The 19163-nt window shown below is 41.6% G+C and overlaps 1 protein-coding gene across 7 annotated transcripts in view; it reads right to left on the reverse strand.

The window, feature by feature from the left end:
• Positions 1-87: 87 nt before the first annotated feature.
• TCAF2 (TRPM8 channel associated factor 2) overlaps positions 88-19163 on the reverse strand; it is a 30231-nt gene continuing 11155 nt past the window's right edge. For 4 of the 7 annotated variants that reach the window (XM_063726191.1, XM_009243364.4, XM_063726188.1 and 1 more), the window contains 6 exons: positions 9440-10431; positions 8738-8835; positions 7267-7480; positions 6693-6932; positions 5446-5783; positions 88-2766 (listed from right to left, as the gene is read on the reverse strand). In XM_063726191.1, coding sequence (XP_063582261.1) covers positions 2512-2766; positions 5446-5783; positions 6693-6932; positions 7267-7480; positions 8738-8835; positions 9440-10211 — 1917 coding nt within the window. In that variant the 5' untranslated portion in view covers positions 10212-10431 and the 3' untranslated portion in view covers positions 88-2511. Of the gene's footprint in view, positions 2767-5445; positions 5784-6692; positions 6933-7266; positions 7481-8737; positions 8836-9439; positions 10432-14264; positions 19127-19163 lie in introns of those variants that run through there. The other 3 variants (XM_063726189.1, XM_063726192.1, XM_063726190.1) reach the window with 2 other exon arrangements.

Raw genomic sequence — 19163 nt, forward strand, 5'->3', positions numbered from 1 at the left:
TGATTCCTCAAGGATCTAGAACCAGAAATACCATTTGACCCAGCAATCCCATTACTGGGTATATACCCAAAGGACTATAAACCATTCTACTATAAAGACACATGCACACATACGTTTATTGCAGCATTATTTACAATAGCAAAGACTTGGAACCAACCCAAATGCCCAGCAATGACAGACAGGATAAAGAAAATATGGCACATATATACCATTGAATACTATGCAGCCACGAAAAAGAATGAGTTCATGTCCTTTGCAGGGACATGGATGAAGATGGGAGCCATAATTCTCAGCAAACTAACACAGGAACAGAAAACCAAATACCACATGTTCTCACTCATAAGTGGGAGATGAAAAATGAGAACACATGGACACAGGGAGGGAAACATCACACTGGGGCCTGTTGCAGGTTGGGGGCAATGGGAGGGAGAGCATTAAGACAAACACCTAATGCATGCAGAGCTTAAAATCTAGATGACGGATTGATAGGTGCAGCAAACCACCATGGCACATGTATACCTATGTAACAAACCTGCACGTTATGCACATGTATCCCGGAACTTAAAGGGGGGTGGGGAAGAAAAAAACACCAGTTCTGGAGTCGAATTTCCTGGGTTCAAATTCCTTCTCTACCCAAGGCTGGATTACCCAAAGGCAGACAAATCACATTCTGAGGCAGGCAGAAAATCAGATACCAACACCTTTTTGGAAGTTAAATTTGTTATTGAGTGAAAATTCAGTAGTAAACATTGGAAAAATCCAGACTCTGTTGAACATATTTTCATCTATTTTCTAGGTGACATTTTGTTTAAATTGTAAATCATTCATGAAGAATAAGTTCCACAATGTTTTCATTGCTATGGGCTTCAATGAAGCCCTGGCTCTTCCTCTTATTCACTTCGTGACTTCAAAAACTTATTTTATGTCCCTTAGTGTCAGTTTCCTCATCTATGAAATGGGGATGATACTAGTACCTACCTCAGAGGTCTGCTGGGAAGATAACATTAAATCACTCACAGTAAATAGCTCACACAATGCCTGGAACATAGTAATCACTCATTATGTGTTAGGTGTCATTACTGTTCTTTCCTTTGACAAATATTTCATGAACACCTTTCATGTGTAAAGCCCCTGGCAAAGGGTACTTGAGAAATAAAAGGAAATTATCTAGAATTGGGAAGGATATGCTGATGGGATTCAGCAAAAGACATGCCCTAAATTAGTTCTCCTAATGGGAAGCCACTCTACTCTCAACAAAGCCTAAGGAATGATATTCAAAACAAACAACAATATGGTCTAAAAGTAAACTGGAGAAAGTAGCTAGGCATACACTCATTAATCCCAGAGACAAATCTCCAATGAGAACTCCCCCTAACTGAAGAGTCAAGACGGGCTAGAATGAGATTAAGAGAAAGCTCAGGGGATGCTGGGGTGTGGATTGATTAAGTGAGGATTGCATCTGCTGCACCCAGTAATCCTGTTCCAGAGTGAAGCCCACTGTGCCTCACTTCACAGACTGAAGCCCCCACCACTGACAGTGCCTTGATTCCGTGGTGCCCAGAGGAGTCAGATGCCTGTTTTGTGGTAAGAACGAATGGGCATACAGACTTAGTAGCAGCTGTTAACATGACTTTGTCCTTTGGTTGAAGGGCAAAGGGCAAACCCTGGAAGATGGAGCTAACCCCAAAGACCCAACCTCACAGCTCTGTGACACTCAGTTTGAGCACATGCCATTTTTCTTTGGGTTAGGTTATACCCGAGAATCCTTCCAGAAGTGGGAGAAAAAATGTAGAAAGGGCTAGGATACTGCTGACAACTACCATTGTTGATACCATGTCTGGGAAAACATTGACATTCTCTAAATATACAAGGACTGAATGATAATGCCAAGGGGTTCAACACTGAAGTGAGATTCAGTGCCCAGGATGTGCATGCTAGACTGGACACCATAACAGTCCACTATGGGACCAGGAGAAATCAAACAACAACTTTGCGAGGAAAAGATTTGTATCCTCATGTCATGGATGTGAAGACAGAAACACAGAGAGGTGAAGTGATTTTCCATAGAACCAAAGCTGGTTTGGGGCTCTCTCCACTATTCCAGCGTGTCTCGCTTGCTATTTGAAAACTTCTTAAAGCATAATAAATTAGAAGCCCTGTTCAGGGATGAGAAAGGGATATCATGTTGTTATGGGAACCCATGGTCTTTAGAGCTATTGGTCAAAAATAGAAGCCTCAGGATGGCAGGATGAAAGATCCTCTCTGGGAGACTAAGAGGTCAAGTGAGTCTCTTGGGGAAAGCAATTGTGTAAGCAGAAAAACAATAAAAAGAAGCACAAGGCACCTTTTTCAGAAAGGGGTTCCATTTTTTCTTATGACCTTGGCCACCATCTAGTAGTCAGGCTTGGAAGCGGGATTCAGTCTCCAGATACTGAGCACACATGGCCAAAGCCCCGTGGTGGAGTTGCTGGCGTGACCCTGCCTTTTCTCTCCCACCTTGTGGGGCATCCTTTACTCCTTGGCACAGAGGTACGCTTGCATGGGGTTTTCCTGCCACTCTGGTAGGGAGGCCAGGCTGTCAGCCACCTCCTTCCGAATAGGCCAGCCCCAGGCCTCAAAGAAGGGAACCAGATTCTTCTTCACTTTTTCAGAGAACTTCTTCACCCACAGATTCATCCTGCCAGTGTTGTCTTTGGGGAGGTGAGAGAGGGTCTGGTACTCAGCAAAGAGCTGGGTGAATGGCTCCCACCCAAAGGCCTCTTGGAGCTGAAAAGGGAAAGAAGGAAGAGAATGAGGTGTCAAGTTTGCAAAAGTGATGTGACATGTGCGTTCTTAAATATATTTCATTCACATGATCACCTCCCCTCAATCGTTACCTTCATCCTGGGTATGTACCCCTATCTCCCCACTCTGCCCCTGCACAATAATGCAATCTCGTTGGCTCATTCCACCTCTTGGCCACAAAACAACACCCCCTGAATCTAGTAGGGGTGCTCAGGGGAAACCTAATGTCTGAATAGAGGTAAATACTCAATAAATGTCCACTATTAGTATCTTTAAAAAATTGTCTTCCCAGATCTCAAGTGTTTTCCTCAGCATCAGGACAGGTTTGGGCCTGACTGAGATGAGAAACCCTCACTTCCTACATATTGGGCCTACTGAGATTCTAAAAGCTGTGAACATCAAATACTATACTTTCCAGGCATCATAATAATCCTTATTTTTTAATAGCCATCTCGGACTTGTGACTATCTGCAATGATACAAAATTGCTCTGTAGAACACTGCATTTAGGGCAGAAAAAGAAAAAAATCCAGCCTGTCTTGAGGGCCTAAAAATGAGAGTGGCTCATAATTCATATGGGGCAGCCCTCCAGAAAGCCCTTGGCAGAAGGCCCTTGTTCACTAAGATTATACAAATTTCCAGTTAGCAGGGATCTGGGGTTTCACATCCTCACTCTCCCTTTAATAGATGAGCATTCTCTGACTCTAGCTCGTAAAAGCCCAAGGACAGATAATACCACCGAAGCCAAGCCTCCCTCAGAGTCTCACTGCTGTACCCTCATTATTGCTCATCTGTTCTCACTGGCCTTGCTCTTTGATACTTATTAATCAATACATCAATAAATTAAGCATTTATTAAACATTTGACATGTATTAGACATCCACACACTGCCAGCTACTGTGCTAGGCAAACATGATTAAGAGCTCTTGTCCGTCTAGAGAACACTGGCCAAAGGGAGAAACACACGTAAATAAACACATTGCTAAAAATGTTGGTTTATCAAGGAGGCGATGTCCAGGAGAGAAGGGGACAACAGAGCTGAATTTGGACAGGTGACTTGACAGCTAATGGACAAGATGTTCCAGCATGATTCAGCAGCAGGAAGCAAACAAGGGGAGGCACAGAAGCCAAAACAGCAGGATATGTCTGTAACCATAAGCAAGTTGGCATGCCAAAGGGTAAATGTGGAGGTGAGAGCAGTAGGAGATGTAGCTAGAGGTGCTGGTAAGGCTGGTCATGAAGGGCCTCCTATGCCCTGCTAGTAAGCTTTGACTTTACCCTATATGTGCTAGAGAACACTGTAAGCATTTTATAGACAGAGTATTAACATTATTTTGGAAGGAGTGTAAGGAAGATGGATCATAGAGGATTGAGGCAAGATGCTGGGACAACTTAGAAGTCTACTGGAATACACTGAGGGAAGACTAATGAGACTGAGCTAAGGCAGCAGTGGCATGGATGCTGGGGAGAAGCCCTCTAGCAGGAAGAGGAGTCAGAAGGTGCCTGTTTGTCCTGAGGCCAAGTCTCAGACTTGGTCTCTCTAGAGCTATTGAGAACTGATATTCGGGGCTCCACAGTGAGTAGGTAGCAGACTAGAACAGAATTAGGGCTTAAACTTACAGTTTAGGGGCAACCTACCATTGTGGTCAGTGGTCCTGTATACCCCCAGACTGGCTATCTAAGGATATGGAAATGAATGCAATACAAAGTTACCTCATTGACTGGGACTGTCTCACATTCACTCTTCAGAAAATTAGTGAAAGGCACAAAAAACTAAGAGAGGGTATGGCAATGCGAAAGTCTGGGGCTTATCATTACATCCTGATTTTAAGTTCTAGGTCCTTCACTTAAATGGGGGCTACTGGACAGATTGTTTAAATTCTTTAAAATAGTGTGTGCCTCAGTGAAAAGTGGGACAGACAACTCCTATCCATAGAGCTGTGGGAGACATTGTGGGAGATCTGAAAGGGGAACAACATTGACAACTCGAAAACATCGACATTCAATGCAGGGCTAGGGGAGGGGGCAGGGATTTGTGTTTATTTCACAGGAAGTAGACTTGCTTTATGAATTCAATGTTCTACTATTGGGTTGACTGGCTCTTCATTTTAAATCATTTTGGCTTTAAGTGGGGTGATGGATGCTGAGACCCTTGTTAGCAGATTTGTCTCCAACAATGCCTTCTTATTGTAATGCAGCTGCATTGCAGACACCCTCTGTTATTATAAAAAAGGGAAACTCATTTGACTCATAAAACTCAGGTGAAACGAAACAAAACTAAACAAAACAATGACCATTTATGGAACACTTATTAGGAGACCAAGAACAAAACCAGTGAGGGCAAGAGCTGTGATTCAGCTGCAGGAATGTCTAACAGAGTTTCTGCCCTTGAATAATATGCTATATTTCTTTTTTTCATAATATTTTTCATTTCCTCTTACATTGCAAAATCAGAAGGTGAGTGAGACAGGTGCCATTCTCTCTGCCTTAGAGGGGTATAACCCAAGAAGCACCACAATGCGGCCCAGTCCCTCTCATTTCCAAGGGAGGTGGTGGTCCAGGCTGGTGGGGTGGTGAAGGAGCTAGAGAGTTACTGGGATCCAGGTCGCTACATGACTGAGGGGTCTGGTCATCCCCTTCTCCCGGAATTTCTGCTCAGTACCTGTAGATATGTTTCCAGGGCTGTCCACACATTCCAGTCACACAGGGGGGCTCCCTTTCCCAGGTGGGCCTTGATTCTCCTCTCTCGCTCTGGAGGGCTCAGAGCCTCGTGGGCCTGAGCCCTGGGGATCCCCAGGACTGTTTCATGCACGTAGACTGACCAAAGGTTGCAGGTGGCCTCAGTAGTGTGTGGTGGGAACTCCCATCCATGCCGCTGTTGGTTGTGGCCCAGCTCATGGATGGGGCCCCACACACCCCTGCTCCTCATGTCCGTCTCACTGATGATCTCCTTCACAGACTCCAGGTGGCACATGATGGGGTACCCTGAATGCATCCAACCTGGGAACACAGAAGGAAGATATGAGCACTGAGGAGGGTCCACCCGAACTATCTCCTTCATTCTTCTCCATTATGGGACTTTTCTTCACCATCCTGGTTATCTCCAATAATTGCAGAATCTCTGTGCTGATTGGAAAGCAAATAGCTTTCCCCTACTTGGTCAGAAACTGAATAGTATCTAATCCCCTTTTTAGCCTCTCACACCTGAGTTGTGGCCTCCTCCTCACTCTGGCCCTGGAGAATTAGGTTACACTTTTCATAGTCATCCTTGCTGTAATTCTACACCTTCATTTTGTGTGTGTGAGTGTCCTTTACATGTCAGTCTGAGATATGATGTCCTATGACTGGATCTGAGATCCTTGAGGGCTAGAACAGTGTCATTCTTTCTTCTCCATGTATACTACTTTTGTCCAAATTTACACTCTATGACAGAGATAATTTTTGTCCTTATTTGAAGGTATGAAAATTGAGGTCCAAAGAACTTTCCCAATGTGGGATCAAGAGTTCCTTATTTCTCTTCCTATGCACCTCTTTCTTTTTAACCACTCAGTACTTACCATAAACCTCCTTACTTATTTCCTCTTTTCATTTTCAACTCTGGCTTATGTTTGAAGAAAATAGTTGATTTTCTATGCTGTCCTTGAAATGACTCTGGTTGCCATCTATGAATTCCCAGTACAACTTTTTCTGAGGTTGTTCTACCATCCGGTGAAATCTCACCTTGTAGATGTCAATAATTTGTTTTTCACACGTAAACATTCTTTCATCCCCCTTGTGGTCAATGTCTTTTATATCTTTTTCCCTTGCTTTACTAATAAAATTATGCTTACACATTTTGGACATTCATAAAAGGCAAAGTAATAGATACATGGTTTCCACTGACTAGGAGGATTCCCTGGGAGCACCCACCAGCTGAGATCTGCACATCAGCCACAATCCTCTCGGGACGGCGGAAAGGGAAGGGCTCAGCTGCCAGCCTGGCCACAGCCTGCATCATCTCATCCCAGAGGCGGAGCACAGGCTCGGGGTCCTTCAGAGCCTGGAGGTTTGTGTTTGGCACTGTCAGGATGATGTTGTCTGTGGCCAGCTCTCCCCAGGGAGCCAGGTTCTCCTGCATCTGCCTCTTCCACTCCTCTAGCGATGTCTTACCTGGGAATAAATATCATGGAACCTACCACACCCACTTCCCCAACTTACCTTGAGCTGAAAAATACCATTTGAACTCTGGAAGAACATTGCAATAATGAACTACTATCACAGGGGTCTATAGGCTGTAAAGTGAAGAAAAGGCTTCCTGACTCTTTGTCTGCCCTGAAGTCTCCATGGACACAGGGTATTCCATATCTCCTGCCTCCATGTTCTCTCCCAACAGTTCTTCCTCTTTCTCTCCACCAAACCTCATCTTTCTCCCATTTAGCAACCACCCCACAGTTCCCACGGCATCTGCTGCTCTTCCTCCTCCCTAAATGTTCACTCCACTTACCCAGCTTGTAGTATGGGGCAGGCACAGCCCCCGTGATGGTGACAGACACAGGGCCTAGTTGGCTGCCCTTGGGCACGATGATGTAGAGGAGGCCACCCCAGAGGCAGGAGACTGACCGTTCGGTCCTGTCCATACAGCACTGGTGAGTCACCACGGGGGCTCGAGATAGCTTCCTGGCCTTGGTTAGGTCATCAGTGTGGCAGCCAATCTGTACCTGGACAGGTGATTCCACCAAGTGTTGGAGGAATTAGAGTCTTTGTGATGCCTTGTGATGTGCATGTGAGGTTGTGTAGATGGAAAGTATCAGACAAACATGCCCATGAAACCCCAGCTTCCCTTTTCTATGTGCTAGGCATGGAAACTTATCAAATTTTAGCACTCCAAAGTCATTTGGACTTCAAAGCATGTAAAATCATTTTTCCAAGGATTTAAACAGCTCCAACATAAGTCTTCACCTGACATGAATTGGTGAGAGACCAGGCTGATCCTGGCAAAGTTCTTGTGTCTTTCTGCCAGGCAAAATCCTGGGCTCTTCTAGCAGGACCTAAGCCAGTCTGGTGACGCTGATGTTGATGAGCTGGGGTACTCTGCTCTGTCCTCTGTGAATACACAGGAGGCCTGTCCAGAGCGAGTGAGGTTGATTCTCTCTCCCTCTTTGTCCGGAGCTTCCCTTTCTGGCTGCCAGATGGGTGGAGATCTGTTTTGTCTGGAGTCCTGGAGTTGCTTTTCTTAGGTTTGATATAAGCAGGCTCCAGAAAGAATGCTGACAGAAAAGGGACCCAAGCTGTTGTAGGAAGTGGCCCCCAGAGTCAAGGAGGCAGGATGAATTTAAATTCTGATGTAGGGCATATTTTGGAGAGTGACAGGATTATGCACAACCTTCAGGTGTCAAGATAAAGAGATAAAACCAGAGTTTGTGCAGAATGAGCTTCCTGACACACAGCCCAAATTTCTACCGCATGTTTCATACTAACTTCCTCTGAGTTTGCACATGGGACCCATGAGGAGGCATGAAGAGGTAACTGCCCATGCCCGAGGATTTTCCAGCCCTTCCTTTTCCTTCTATCAATCACCTACTAATCACAGAATCCACTCCCTAAACCTTTTCTACTAAAGTAACTCTTTAAAGTAAGTACAACGGGACAGATTTGGGCTGGGCTCCTGTCTCCTTCTTAGTCAAATTGCAATAAAAATCCTTTTTTTTTTTTTTGGTGAAAAACTCAAGTATCATAGTTTTGGCTTCTAGTCCATTCTGCAGGGAGCTTCTTTTGCTTGATAACACTAGGCACTTCAGTCACTCACTTGGATGCCCTGAAATTTAGCTGTTTCATCTGTAAAAACTGTAAAATGGGCAGAATAATCCATTTCTGTACTCCTGGCAGCATTGCCATGAGCTGGAACTAGACAGTGGATGAAAATGACACAGCTCTAGGGTTTTGAGAGGTGGCAGATGCGGGTGTTCAGACCTTACCCTCAGGCCAGCAGAGGCAGCAGCTTCAGACAGCGAGACTTCTGCATTTTGTCCTTCTAGGAGGTAGAGCCCGGTACTCACCCAGCAATCATTGTTGCCTGACAAAAGTCACAGAGAAGGCTCAGTTCCTCCTTCCTATGTGAGTATATCTCCACTTGGGGCCTCCCAGCCCCTCCCAGTGGTACAGCTTCTCCCCTGTGTATCTCAAGTCATCCACACTTCTTAGACTCATCCCCTCTAAACCTTAAGCAGAGTCCCAATCCCCATCTTCTTGAAAGTACCTGATGAAGAATGGAGTCAGCCGGGCCCAGTGGCTCACGACTGTAATCCCAGCACTTTGGGAGGCCGAGGCGGGTGGATCACCTGAGATCAGGAGTTCCAGACCAGCCTTACCATTATGGTGAAATTCTATCTCTACTAAAAATACAAAAATTAGCCAGGCATGGTGGCGTGTGCCTGTAGTCCCAGCAACTCAGGAGGCTGAGAGAGGAGAATTGCTTAAACCCGGGAGGTGGAGGTTGCATGAGCTGAGATCGCACCACTGCATTCCAACCTGGGTGACAGAGTGAGACTCTGTCTCAAAAAAAAAGAATGGGGTCAATCTTCCTGAGGGTAAGTACCTGCAATGTCCTGTGTAGTGTCAGCCAATCCCACTTTCTCCTACATCTTTAATGTTCTGGGCACTCTCTCCTGTTTTCATACCTGGGTTGATTCCGTTGATCTCCACAGTGATGGGGTGTTTTGAGGGGTACAAACTGGAGGAGCAGGTCCAGGTGCCAAGCCCCTGGGCCAGCTGGGAGCAGTCAGTTCCAGAGTGAGCCAGCTCAGTGGCCAGGGAGAGTACGGCAGCCTCATAGGAGTCACTGGCAACTGGATTTTCCCGGCTCACAGCTGGGAGGCCCGACCCTTGCAGCATCTTCCTCAGGAGCCTGTGCAGGGATATGTAAGCAGGGATCCCCTCCGCAGGAATCTGTAGGAAGGCTGCACCATCAACTCTCAACTTTGCCAGACAGCTCTTTTCCAAGTTCCCATTCTCATGGTTCAGTATAGCCTGGAATTCAGAGAGCGCCTTGCGGAAGTGGTAGCTTCTCATCTTAGGGGTGGGAATGGGGAAGCAGCCTGCTTTGAGAGTCTGAGGCAGGATGCTGAGGCCAAAGCAGTTGAGGATGATGTTACCAGGGAAGCCAGCCAAGGGGCAGTGGCCAGGGTTCTGGGAGGCCCACCACCAGGCCTGGCCCCCAATCAGCAGCCCCCCACCCTCAGCCACAAACTCCTGCAGCTGCTTAGCCTCCTTGTCACTGTACACCTTGCAGCAGTAGACACACAAGTCGCTGTTCAGATGGGGCTCCAGGCTGCATTGCAGGCCATGCTCCGATAGGAGGGGACACAGATCTTTTAGATTTGTGTTCACTCCAACTTTGCCTGTCTGGCCTCTGGCCAGCCAGCGCACCGCATTGAGCAAGAAGGGCCCCATCTTGGGAGCACAGAGCAGGCACTCGTGGGCAGCCAGGACCACCCGGCCCCGGCCATAGCGAGCAGCCGCCAGAAAGCAATTGAGGGAGGCATCCAGCCCCAGAGGGAAGGCCAGGGCTCCATGCACCAGCAGCTGTGAGGGGACTCCCCCTGTCCTGATGTCCAGCTCTGAGATCCCCTCCAGGAGCTGCTGCTGGTCCTGCCTGACATCCTCCCCACACCTGGAAGAGACAGAAGAAACAATGAGGCTACAGTCAGTTAATGAGCCACTGAATCGAACTCATTGAGTAGAGAAATCTATGTGCAGGTAGGAAGATTGCATGGTTCATGTCAATCTTCATATTCTTACTAATATTAGGATTTTAGCATGTTAATATCATTTATTTTTATCATGTTTAAGGCATATTTTTCACTTTTTTACAACTGATGGCATATTATCATTTAATTGGCAATGTTTAGTCTTTCTTTCTTTCTTTTTTTATTTGACACGGAATTTCGCTCTGTCACCAGGCTAGAGTGCAGTGGCACAATCTCGGCTCACTGCAACCTGCACCTCCCAGGTTCAAGCAATTCTCCTGCCTCAGCCTCCCGAGAAGCCGGGACTACAGGTGCGTGCCACCATACCCAGCTAATTTTTGTATTTTTAGTAGAGACAGGGTTTCACCATGTTGGCCAGGATGGTCTCGATCTCTTCACCTTGTGATCCGCCCGCCTCAGCCTCCCAAAGTGCTGGGATTACAGGTGTAAGCCACCATGCCCAGTCTGGTCTTTCTTAGTGATACATAAAATAATGGCATTTCTCACAATCAATTTGTCATTAGATTTGAGGAAACACTACAGAGGTAGTGCCCTTACTTGCATATCTTAAAATCCACATTTTCTATATGAACACCTCCAGGAATTCCTCCCATTTAGTCAACCAAGTGTTGAATATTTTGGCTTCAGTTTCTTGACTTTTAAAATAATTAAACATATACACAAATTAAGTTAGAAAAACTAGTTTATTATGCCCAGAGAAAGTAGTACTGCTTATGAATTTCTCAATCTAACTTTCTGCAAAGGAAGGCTGCAAAAATACCAAATTTGGACTCTCCATAGGGTAGTTCTGATCTAGGAACACATCACAAGTAAATTGTTTAACACTACACTTGAAGATTTATACAAACACACATCGTTTTTAAAAATTCACTGGATCTGGTTAGAGTATAAACTTCTTCTTATTAAGGAATGGTCAAAATGTAATGAATCAAGAAAAGGCTTTGTATTTCAAGAATTTTTAAAAACAATTTGTATATACTGTAAATGTCAAGCAATAAGAGGTTGGTTAAATAAATTATGGTTAACAATAGATTGCAAACTATATAGTGATTAAAATAATTATTAGATAATTTGAAAAATGCTTAATGGAAAAACTTTTAAATTAGATTCCAGGATACCATGCTCTAAATAAGCCAAATTTTGGGGGAAAAATATCAAAAACCATGAAACCAGACATAGAAGCAGAACCTAAAGCATATTTATCAAAATATCTTTGTTTAAAAAAAATGTCTTCAGTGGTCGTCTTGGCTGGTGGGATTTTAGGTCATTTTAATTATCTTTATAAAACTTTATTGTCTCAAATTTTAAAATTAACATCTATTTCTCTTATTAAAAATTAAATGTTACATTTTTTAAAAAGTATAGTTTATTTATTCCGGTAGTAAAACATTATTGAAAAATGTAACTCTTGTGCAGATTCTCTTTAATTTCTTTTCAGCATGAAAATGAGGAGACGGCATGTCTTAGTTTGGTCATCCCATTTTCAGACTCACATGGCAAATGTTATAGAGTTCAGGTATCAGTTCTGCCTGTGGCTTTTTGTTACCTGTTGGAACTCAAGATATTTTGGGGAGTTAATGACACTGAGCTACAAGACTTAATAAAACATTCCACTCTAAGTGTTCTTAGCACCTTCTCACAGGCACCTGGCAAAGCCTCAGCTAATGGTAGTAAAACTTCAATATAGAAAGCTGCAGTTACCTGCAGATATCCTCTCCACAGCTAATTATAATGATTACATACATTGCTCCATGTGCCCACACACACATACAAACCACAGTAGCATTGGGAATCTGGGAAGTGACTAAAATGGTTGACAAAAGCTGCAAGAACCACATAGAATTAAAGAAAAAAACCCAACAGCTTCTTAGCATAAAGGCAGCATAAATAAAGAAGGTGAGATCATATGAGAGAAAAATATTTGCAACAGATTGAACAGATACAAAATTAGAATTCAGAATATATGAGTAATTTCTAAGGATAAACAGAAAAGCAAAAAACAGAAAATATTTTTAAAGTATATCCTCAAACAGTTCATGAAAGATGAAATCCAAGTGAGATATTTAACATTTGAAAAGATATAATCACACAAATGCAAATTATATATAATAACATTTTTTACCCAGAAAATTAGTAAATGTTTCAAAAGCTGACAATATTAAGTGCTGGCAAGAGTGTGGAGAAAACTAATCTTTCATAAAAACTGGAGATCATTTTGGCAGTATCCAATAACATTAAAAAGAGAAACAGCCTATAGTAGTATAAATGGAGGCAGTACTAGGACGTTCATTGCAAATTGTTGGTAATAGCGAAAAAGTATGAAGAAGTTAAATATTCACTAACATGAATGCAAATAAAAATTGGCATTTAATCATACGATGGATTACTATTTATCAGTCAATAAGAATAGGTCTGCCTATGTTAATTAACAAGGAAAGATGTTCAAAACATTTGTTGAGTAAAACAATTTCAAAAATAGCAGAACTTGGTGATGCAACTTATGGAAGACACAATATAAAGCAAAGTAAACATACGTCAATATATGTCCAAAATGTCAGGAAACAACCACAATAAACTGATAAGAGTGTTTTCTTTTGGATTGTGAGATAGAGAGAAAGGACTGACATTGAAGGAAATGATCAAAAGGGCTTTTGCCTCAATAATTTGTTTCTTCAAACAAGGAGAATGTATAATTATATTTCTCAGGTAATTTAACATTAAATTTAAAATTTAAGATAACTGCTCCAAAAATAGAAGTAAAATGTATAATCTACAAATGTGTTGAGGAAATTTAAGAAATGGATAAAACTTAGTAGCAACCAAGGAAAAATGTAAAAAGAAATAAACATAAAAATAGAAAATAAAATTAAAAGGGGGTAAGAGCAAGAAATACATTTGAATCATCACAGTATATATGACTGTATTAAATTTCTATCTGATAGAAGCTGTTAGATTAGGTTAAAAACATCTGGATATAAGCTGCTTATAAAAGACACACCTGAAACTAAGTGACATAAAAGCATTGAAATGACAAAATCAACAAAGTTTTATTTCAAAAAATACAAAAACAAAAAAGCAGACAAGTGTTCTCATCTGTGAGTGAACACATTTCTGCTTTTTTGTTTTTGTATTTTTTAAAATAAAACTTTGTTGATTTTGTCATTTCAGCACACCAACATGGCACATGTATACATATGTAACTAACCTGCACGTTGTGAACATGTACCCTAAAACTTAAAGTATAATAAATAAAGCAGACATATCAGCATTAATAAGGGATGCAAGTGATTTCAAAGAGGAACAAATTAAAAATGAACATTTTCTATGGATTAAAGTTACACTCTAACAAAAATAAAATTTTTAATAATTTTTATGTCCTGCAAAAACATAATACTGAAAGCAAGAACTGCTACAAAGAAAATAAAAATATGAATTGACATTACATTTGGAGATGGTAATGTATTCTCAGCATCCATTGGAAAAAAAAAAGAAGGATGGAGATGATTTGATCAGAATGACTTATAAGCTTACTTACAGCCAGAAGACAATTGTCCTGCATCCTGAAGACAAGACGTTGAGACCCTAGAAGGTTGTGCTCTGCTAACTTGCTGCAAAAATATAAAGTAAAAAGGCAGACATTCTCCAACATGATACATTAACTAAAAAATCAATGTGCAGAGCACACACACAGGTAAGCATCTGAGATGATCCATATCAAACTTTTAGTATTGGCTACCTTGGTCCAGAGGCATGAGACTGGAGCTGGTGGTGTGGGGAGGAGGATGAGTTGCCATTTTCCTCTCTATATTTCTGTATTGGTGTGCATTTTTTCACAATAAACTTGAATTCCTTTTGAAATATTTTCATAAAAAGGCATTTCTTAAAAGAAAAATAAAGAAAGGAAAGGAGGAAAGAAGGAAGGAAGGGGATGACAGAGGGAGGGAGGGGGAAGGGAGGCGGGAAGTGGGGAGGCAGGGAGGGAAAAGTGAGTAAGCATAGCAGTTAGGATATCAGCTAAATTTCAGTAGATGATTTGACAATATCCTAAGGGCAATATTAATGATCTCAGACAGCTAGTTACCAATATTTAAATCTTGTATAATATCTGTTTACAACGTTTAAGTGTGGAAAACAATGAAAGTAGCTGCTATTTAATAACGTTTAATATATGTTAGGCATTTAACATATGTATTATCTCTTTCAATCATTATAATAAACCTGAAAGTTACTATTCTCACTTTAAAGATGGAGTTTGGCTAGGCAATTTTCCCCATGTTTCTTAGCTAATAACTGGCAGGGACAGGAAGCAAACCTGACAGAGCAGGAGCATCGTCATCTCGGATAAACACCGAGATGCATAACATCTTCGATAAACATCAGCTCCCTTTCTAGCCCCATGCATTTCAAGGAAATCACTTCTCTTCTAACTAGAAGCAGCCAGAAAGAGCAGACAGTAAAACACAGATAAGACAGCTGGGGCACAGAGGGAGGAGGGAGCAAAGTCTCTTGGTTAACTGCCAAACTTCATCTTCATACAATGGGCCCCAGTTAAACAGTGGGCCTTAATAAGGACATTCCTTTCCCTTTGGGTGCACTAAGTTAGGGAAGCTAAAAGATAGGAAGCTAAAAGTGGGGTATGCCTGCAGCTGCAGAAAGATGTATGGGAACAGAGACACAACCCTCCCTCCCAGGTAAGCACAACAAAGAGACACAGAAGCAGTCGAGGCCTCTGATAAACTCTCCCACCCTGAATCCTTAAAAACTGTTAGTCTGAAAGGGAGTGTGCCTCTGACCTAACTCGGCCAGAAGCCTCTCCCAGGTTTATTTTCTCTAAATTAAACCTGTCTGTGACTGTCAAGCCATCTTTCGTGTTTCTTTCCTATTTCTTTAATTTTTACTAAACCCAGGCTGGCTTACTTCCAAAGCCACTGTTGTCTACACACCAGAACTCTCTCAATTACTGAGTCTTTGATGGAACCTATATCTGGGTACATGGTTATTGACAGGTATATCTTGTGCAAAGGAAGATTTACAGGATGCAAAGGTGTGAAGAATACTGTGTTTAAGAAAGGAAAAGCATGTGTTACTTCAGAGCTGGAAGTGCAGGGGAAGCCACTGAGGACTAAAGGAAAGGGATGGGATGGTATGGTTAGGAAATGTTCACAAACCACACCTGAGCAGACAGGTAACATGGGTGATAGGTTTCTGAAGGCCGATTAAGAAACTGCCAAATTAGGAAGGTACAGCATTGAATAAAAAGGTAAGCGTGAAGTGCGCTGCTGTCATTTTCACCATATTGAAGGTAAAACATCTAACAATTTATATATTTTTTCTTCAACATAAAAGTAATGAAGTCTACTGGTAGTAATCAAATATATCTTCACTTAGCTTGTTTTGTTTTTCTGTTCAGATTGTATAGGATGTAAAAATACTCTTCTGCATTTATTTCACTCTCTGATAAATATAAACAGGACAGAAATACTAGAATCTAGAAACGATGTTTTCTTAGGATCTATAACATCAAAAAAAGGACTAGAGAGAACTATGTTGATCAGGTGCTGTAAAAAACATTTTGAAGACCTGCAGCCCCCAACACTTGAGTATCTTTTTTGTTTTTGTATTTTTAATTCCTTAAATACAGATAAACCATAGTAAATAACAAACCTTTAAAAACTGTCTTCATCATCACTGAACAATATGGGCATAGATGATCAGAGAGGTGCCTTGAAAAAGTAAATGTATTTTTTTTCTTTTATTTTAAGCTGGTAAATACAGGGTAAAATCTCTTCAGGTCTCAATCATGCCTATTAGACACACAATTTATTTAACCTATTTAACCTGTCAGATTTAAGAAAATAATTTGGAAAACTCACTTTTGTAACAAATTGCAGGTACAAAAATTACTCATTTGGAATAGTCAGAATACAGATGCTACTCACCTGTGAGCACGGATATATTCATATTTCTATGTCAGACCAACATCCTGCTTAAACATACAAACATTCCTAACAATGTCATAATGTTTATGCTTTCTCCTGGCTTAATAAACTGTATTTCTGATATTATTGGAAGATTATTGTTAGAATTGAAGGAGATAATACAGGTTGAGCAGCCCTTATGGAAAATGCTTGGGACCAACCAATAGTGTTTCAGATTTTGATTTTTTTCAGGTTATGGAATACTTGCATACACATAAGGAGATACCTTGGTGATGGGACCCAGCTCTAAACACAAAATTCATTTATGTTTCCTATACACCTTTACACAGAGCCTAAAGGTAATTTATACAATATTTTAAATAAGTTTGTGCATGAAACAAAGTTTGTGTACATTGAACCATCAGAAAGCAAAGGTGTCCCAAAAGTGGGATTTTCCACTTCTGGCATTATATTGGTGGTGCTCAAAAAGTTTTGAATTTTGGAGCATTTCAGATTTTGGATTTTTGATTAGGCCTGGTTTCTCCACTCTTAGGGGACCTAGTAAGCTAGGCCCACTCCACCAAACCACAGATGGAACTCACATGGGGAGTTTACACTTGAAAGTTTTTTTTCTTGTCTATCCACCCTATTTGTTCACTTTTCTATGAATTAGAAAGCATTAATGATAACTATTGAATTTGTGATTTTGACTATTTTCTTTCCATTGTACATGGGAGGTTGACTGGTGTTAGGAGATACTCCATCCTGGGCCACCCATCAATCACCTGTTCTCCTTGGCCAGTGCATAGCAATGTATGTCATCATCATAAAAATCTTCCACATCCAGCCATTTATTAATTATTTTTCATTCATTTTGTCAGATTTGGTGGAGAGAGCAATTCTGGGATCTAGCCTCATTTCAGTTTTTACCTGGAAACTACATTCATGGATCTTGAATATAAACCTCATAAACCTTCCACACAATTATCTTTGTCTCTGAGTCAGATTCCCAGGAACCTAAGCTGAAACGAGTGGAATTTAGCAGCGCCTAGCGAAATTACGTATGAATTTCCTCCGTGACTCAGAAATCCCATTTCCAGTGATATGGCAAAATATCATGATACATACACAAAGGTATGTGGTGCTTGTAACCTGGAACTCCTTGGACAAAGATTTTCCTACTCTACAGGACTGTGTTGAGGACAGAGAAAATAAATAATTCTCAAGAGAGTCATAAACCTAAGCCACTAGTATACATTTACAATTTTTACTTAAAAAATAGCGACAGGTTCTCACTATGTTGGTCAGGCTGGAGTGCAGTGGGTATTTGCAGGTGCAATTATAGCACACTGCAGCCCTGGACTCCCAGCCTCAAGAGAGCCTCCTACGTCAGCCTCTGGAGTATGTGAGTACCTGTGCATCAGCATGCCCAGTTACATATTTACTTTTATATGGGCAGCTGCTAATATGTTTTAGAGCTTGTAGATTATACCATGTGTAAGTGTAATGGGTGGCTGGTTGATATCTGAGGTTAACTTTTCCTCCAGACTCTTCTGTCATGGTATAATGGTGGCAAGTGCCTTTGGATTTGCTTTTAAATATTAAAGCAACTGCAGTATCTTCCTGTTATATAAACATAGGTGTGCCCTTGGGGATAGGATGTGAGAGGAGCTTTTGTTGGTTTTTAGAGACTGCCCTACTCCTTGGCAGGCAGAGTTGGGGCAGGCCAGCAATCAATTCTCTTAAGAAGCTCCAGGGCCTTCCAGCCGAGATTTGAAGTTAAGGAACCTGCTGGGTCAGTCCAAGCACCTTTGACCAAGATTTGTTGGCAAGAATGTTCACTGAAAACCTCTAATGGGACTTGCTCTGAAGGCAGGAGGAATCTGAGCCAGAGACTCAGACTCTGACCTTCTGAGACTCTCAAGGATTTGGTTAGCTCTGGCTCTGTTGTTGGCTGAGGCTGGAAGGCTCTGGCGCAACCCTTAGCCCCATATTCCCTAGTAGGAAGCTGTCTGCAGGATTAACACTAGTATATGAGGCTGCCCTTTCTCTTGTTATCATTTTGGATGTGTATTCATTCATATTTTTTCATTAATTTATATAGTTTACAAATATTTGTTCATCTCTAATGTTAAGTACTCCAGGCACTGAGAATAAAGCAGTAAACGCAACAGGCAAGATCATGGAGCTCTATATTCTGGTTGGTTAGACAGGCCCTAGCAAGAAACAGCAGAGATAGTTATAGAGAGTGATAATGTTTAAGGAATAAATGGAGAAATGTGATGAAGTGAAACTCGATGGACAGTCCTAATTTTAGTATGGCCACTAGGGAAGACTGCTCTGAGGAGGGTGTTTGAGTTGAAACTAATTAAGAAGAATAAATTGGATTTTCAAGAGCTGAGGGAAAGTCCAGAATAGGAACAAATATCTTGATATTTTATAAAACAATAAATCTAATGTTACATGTTGTGGTCTTTACACTGAGGGACAGTTCTAAAATACTTTAAAGATGTGTATGGATAATATATGTTATCGCCAACCCCCCAATACTCAACTAGAAAATATCTGAATATGCAACAAAGAGGAAATAGTTAAAACAAATTACAGAACTTATGATTAAAAATTCTCATTAAAAATATCATATATAAAAATAGGAAAATATTTTTAAGGAGAATACAAAATAGCAGCATGTAATCACAGCTAGCAAAAATGATGTA

This window comes from Pongo abelii, chromosome 6 (assembly GCF_028885655.2).
Source record: "Pongo abelii isolate AG06213 chromosome 6, NHGRI_mPonAbe1-v2.0_pri, whole genome shotgun sequence".
Taxonomy (NCBI): Eukaryota; Metazoa; Chordata; class Mammalia; order Primates; family Hominidae; genus Pongo; species Pongo abelii.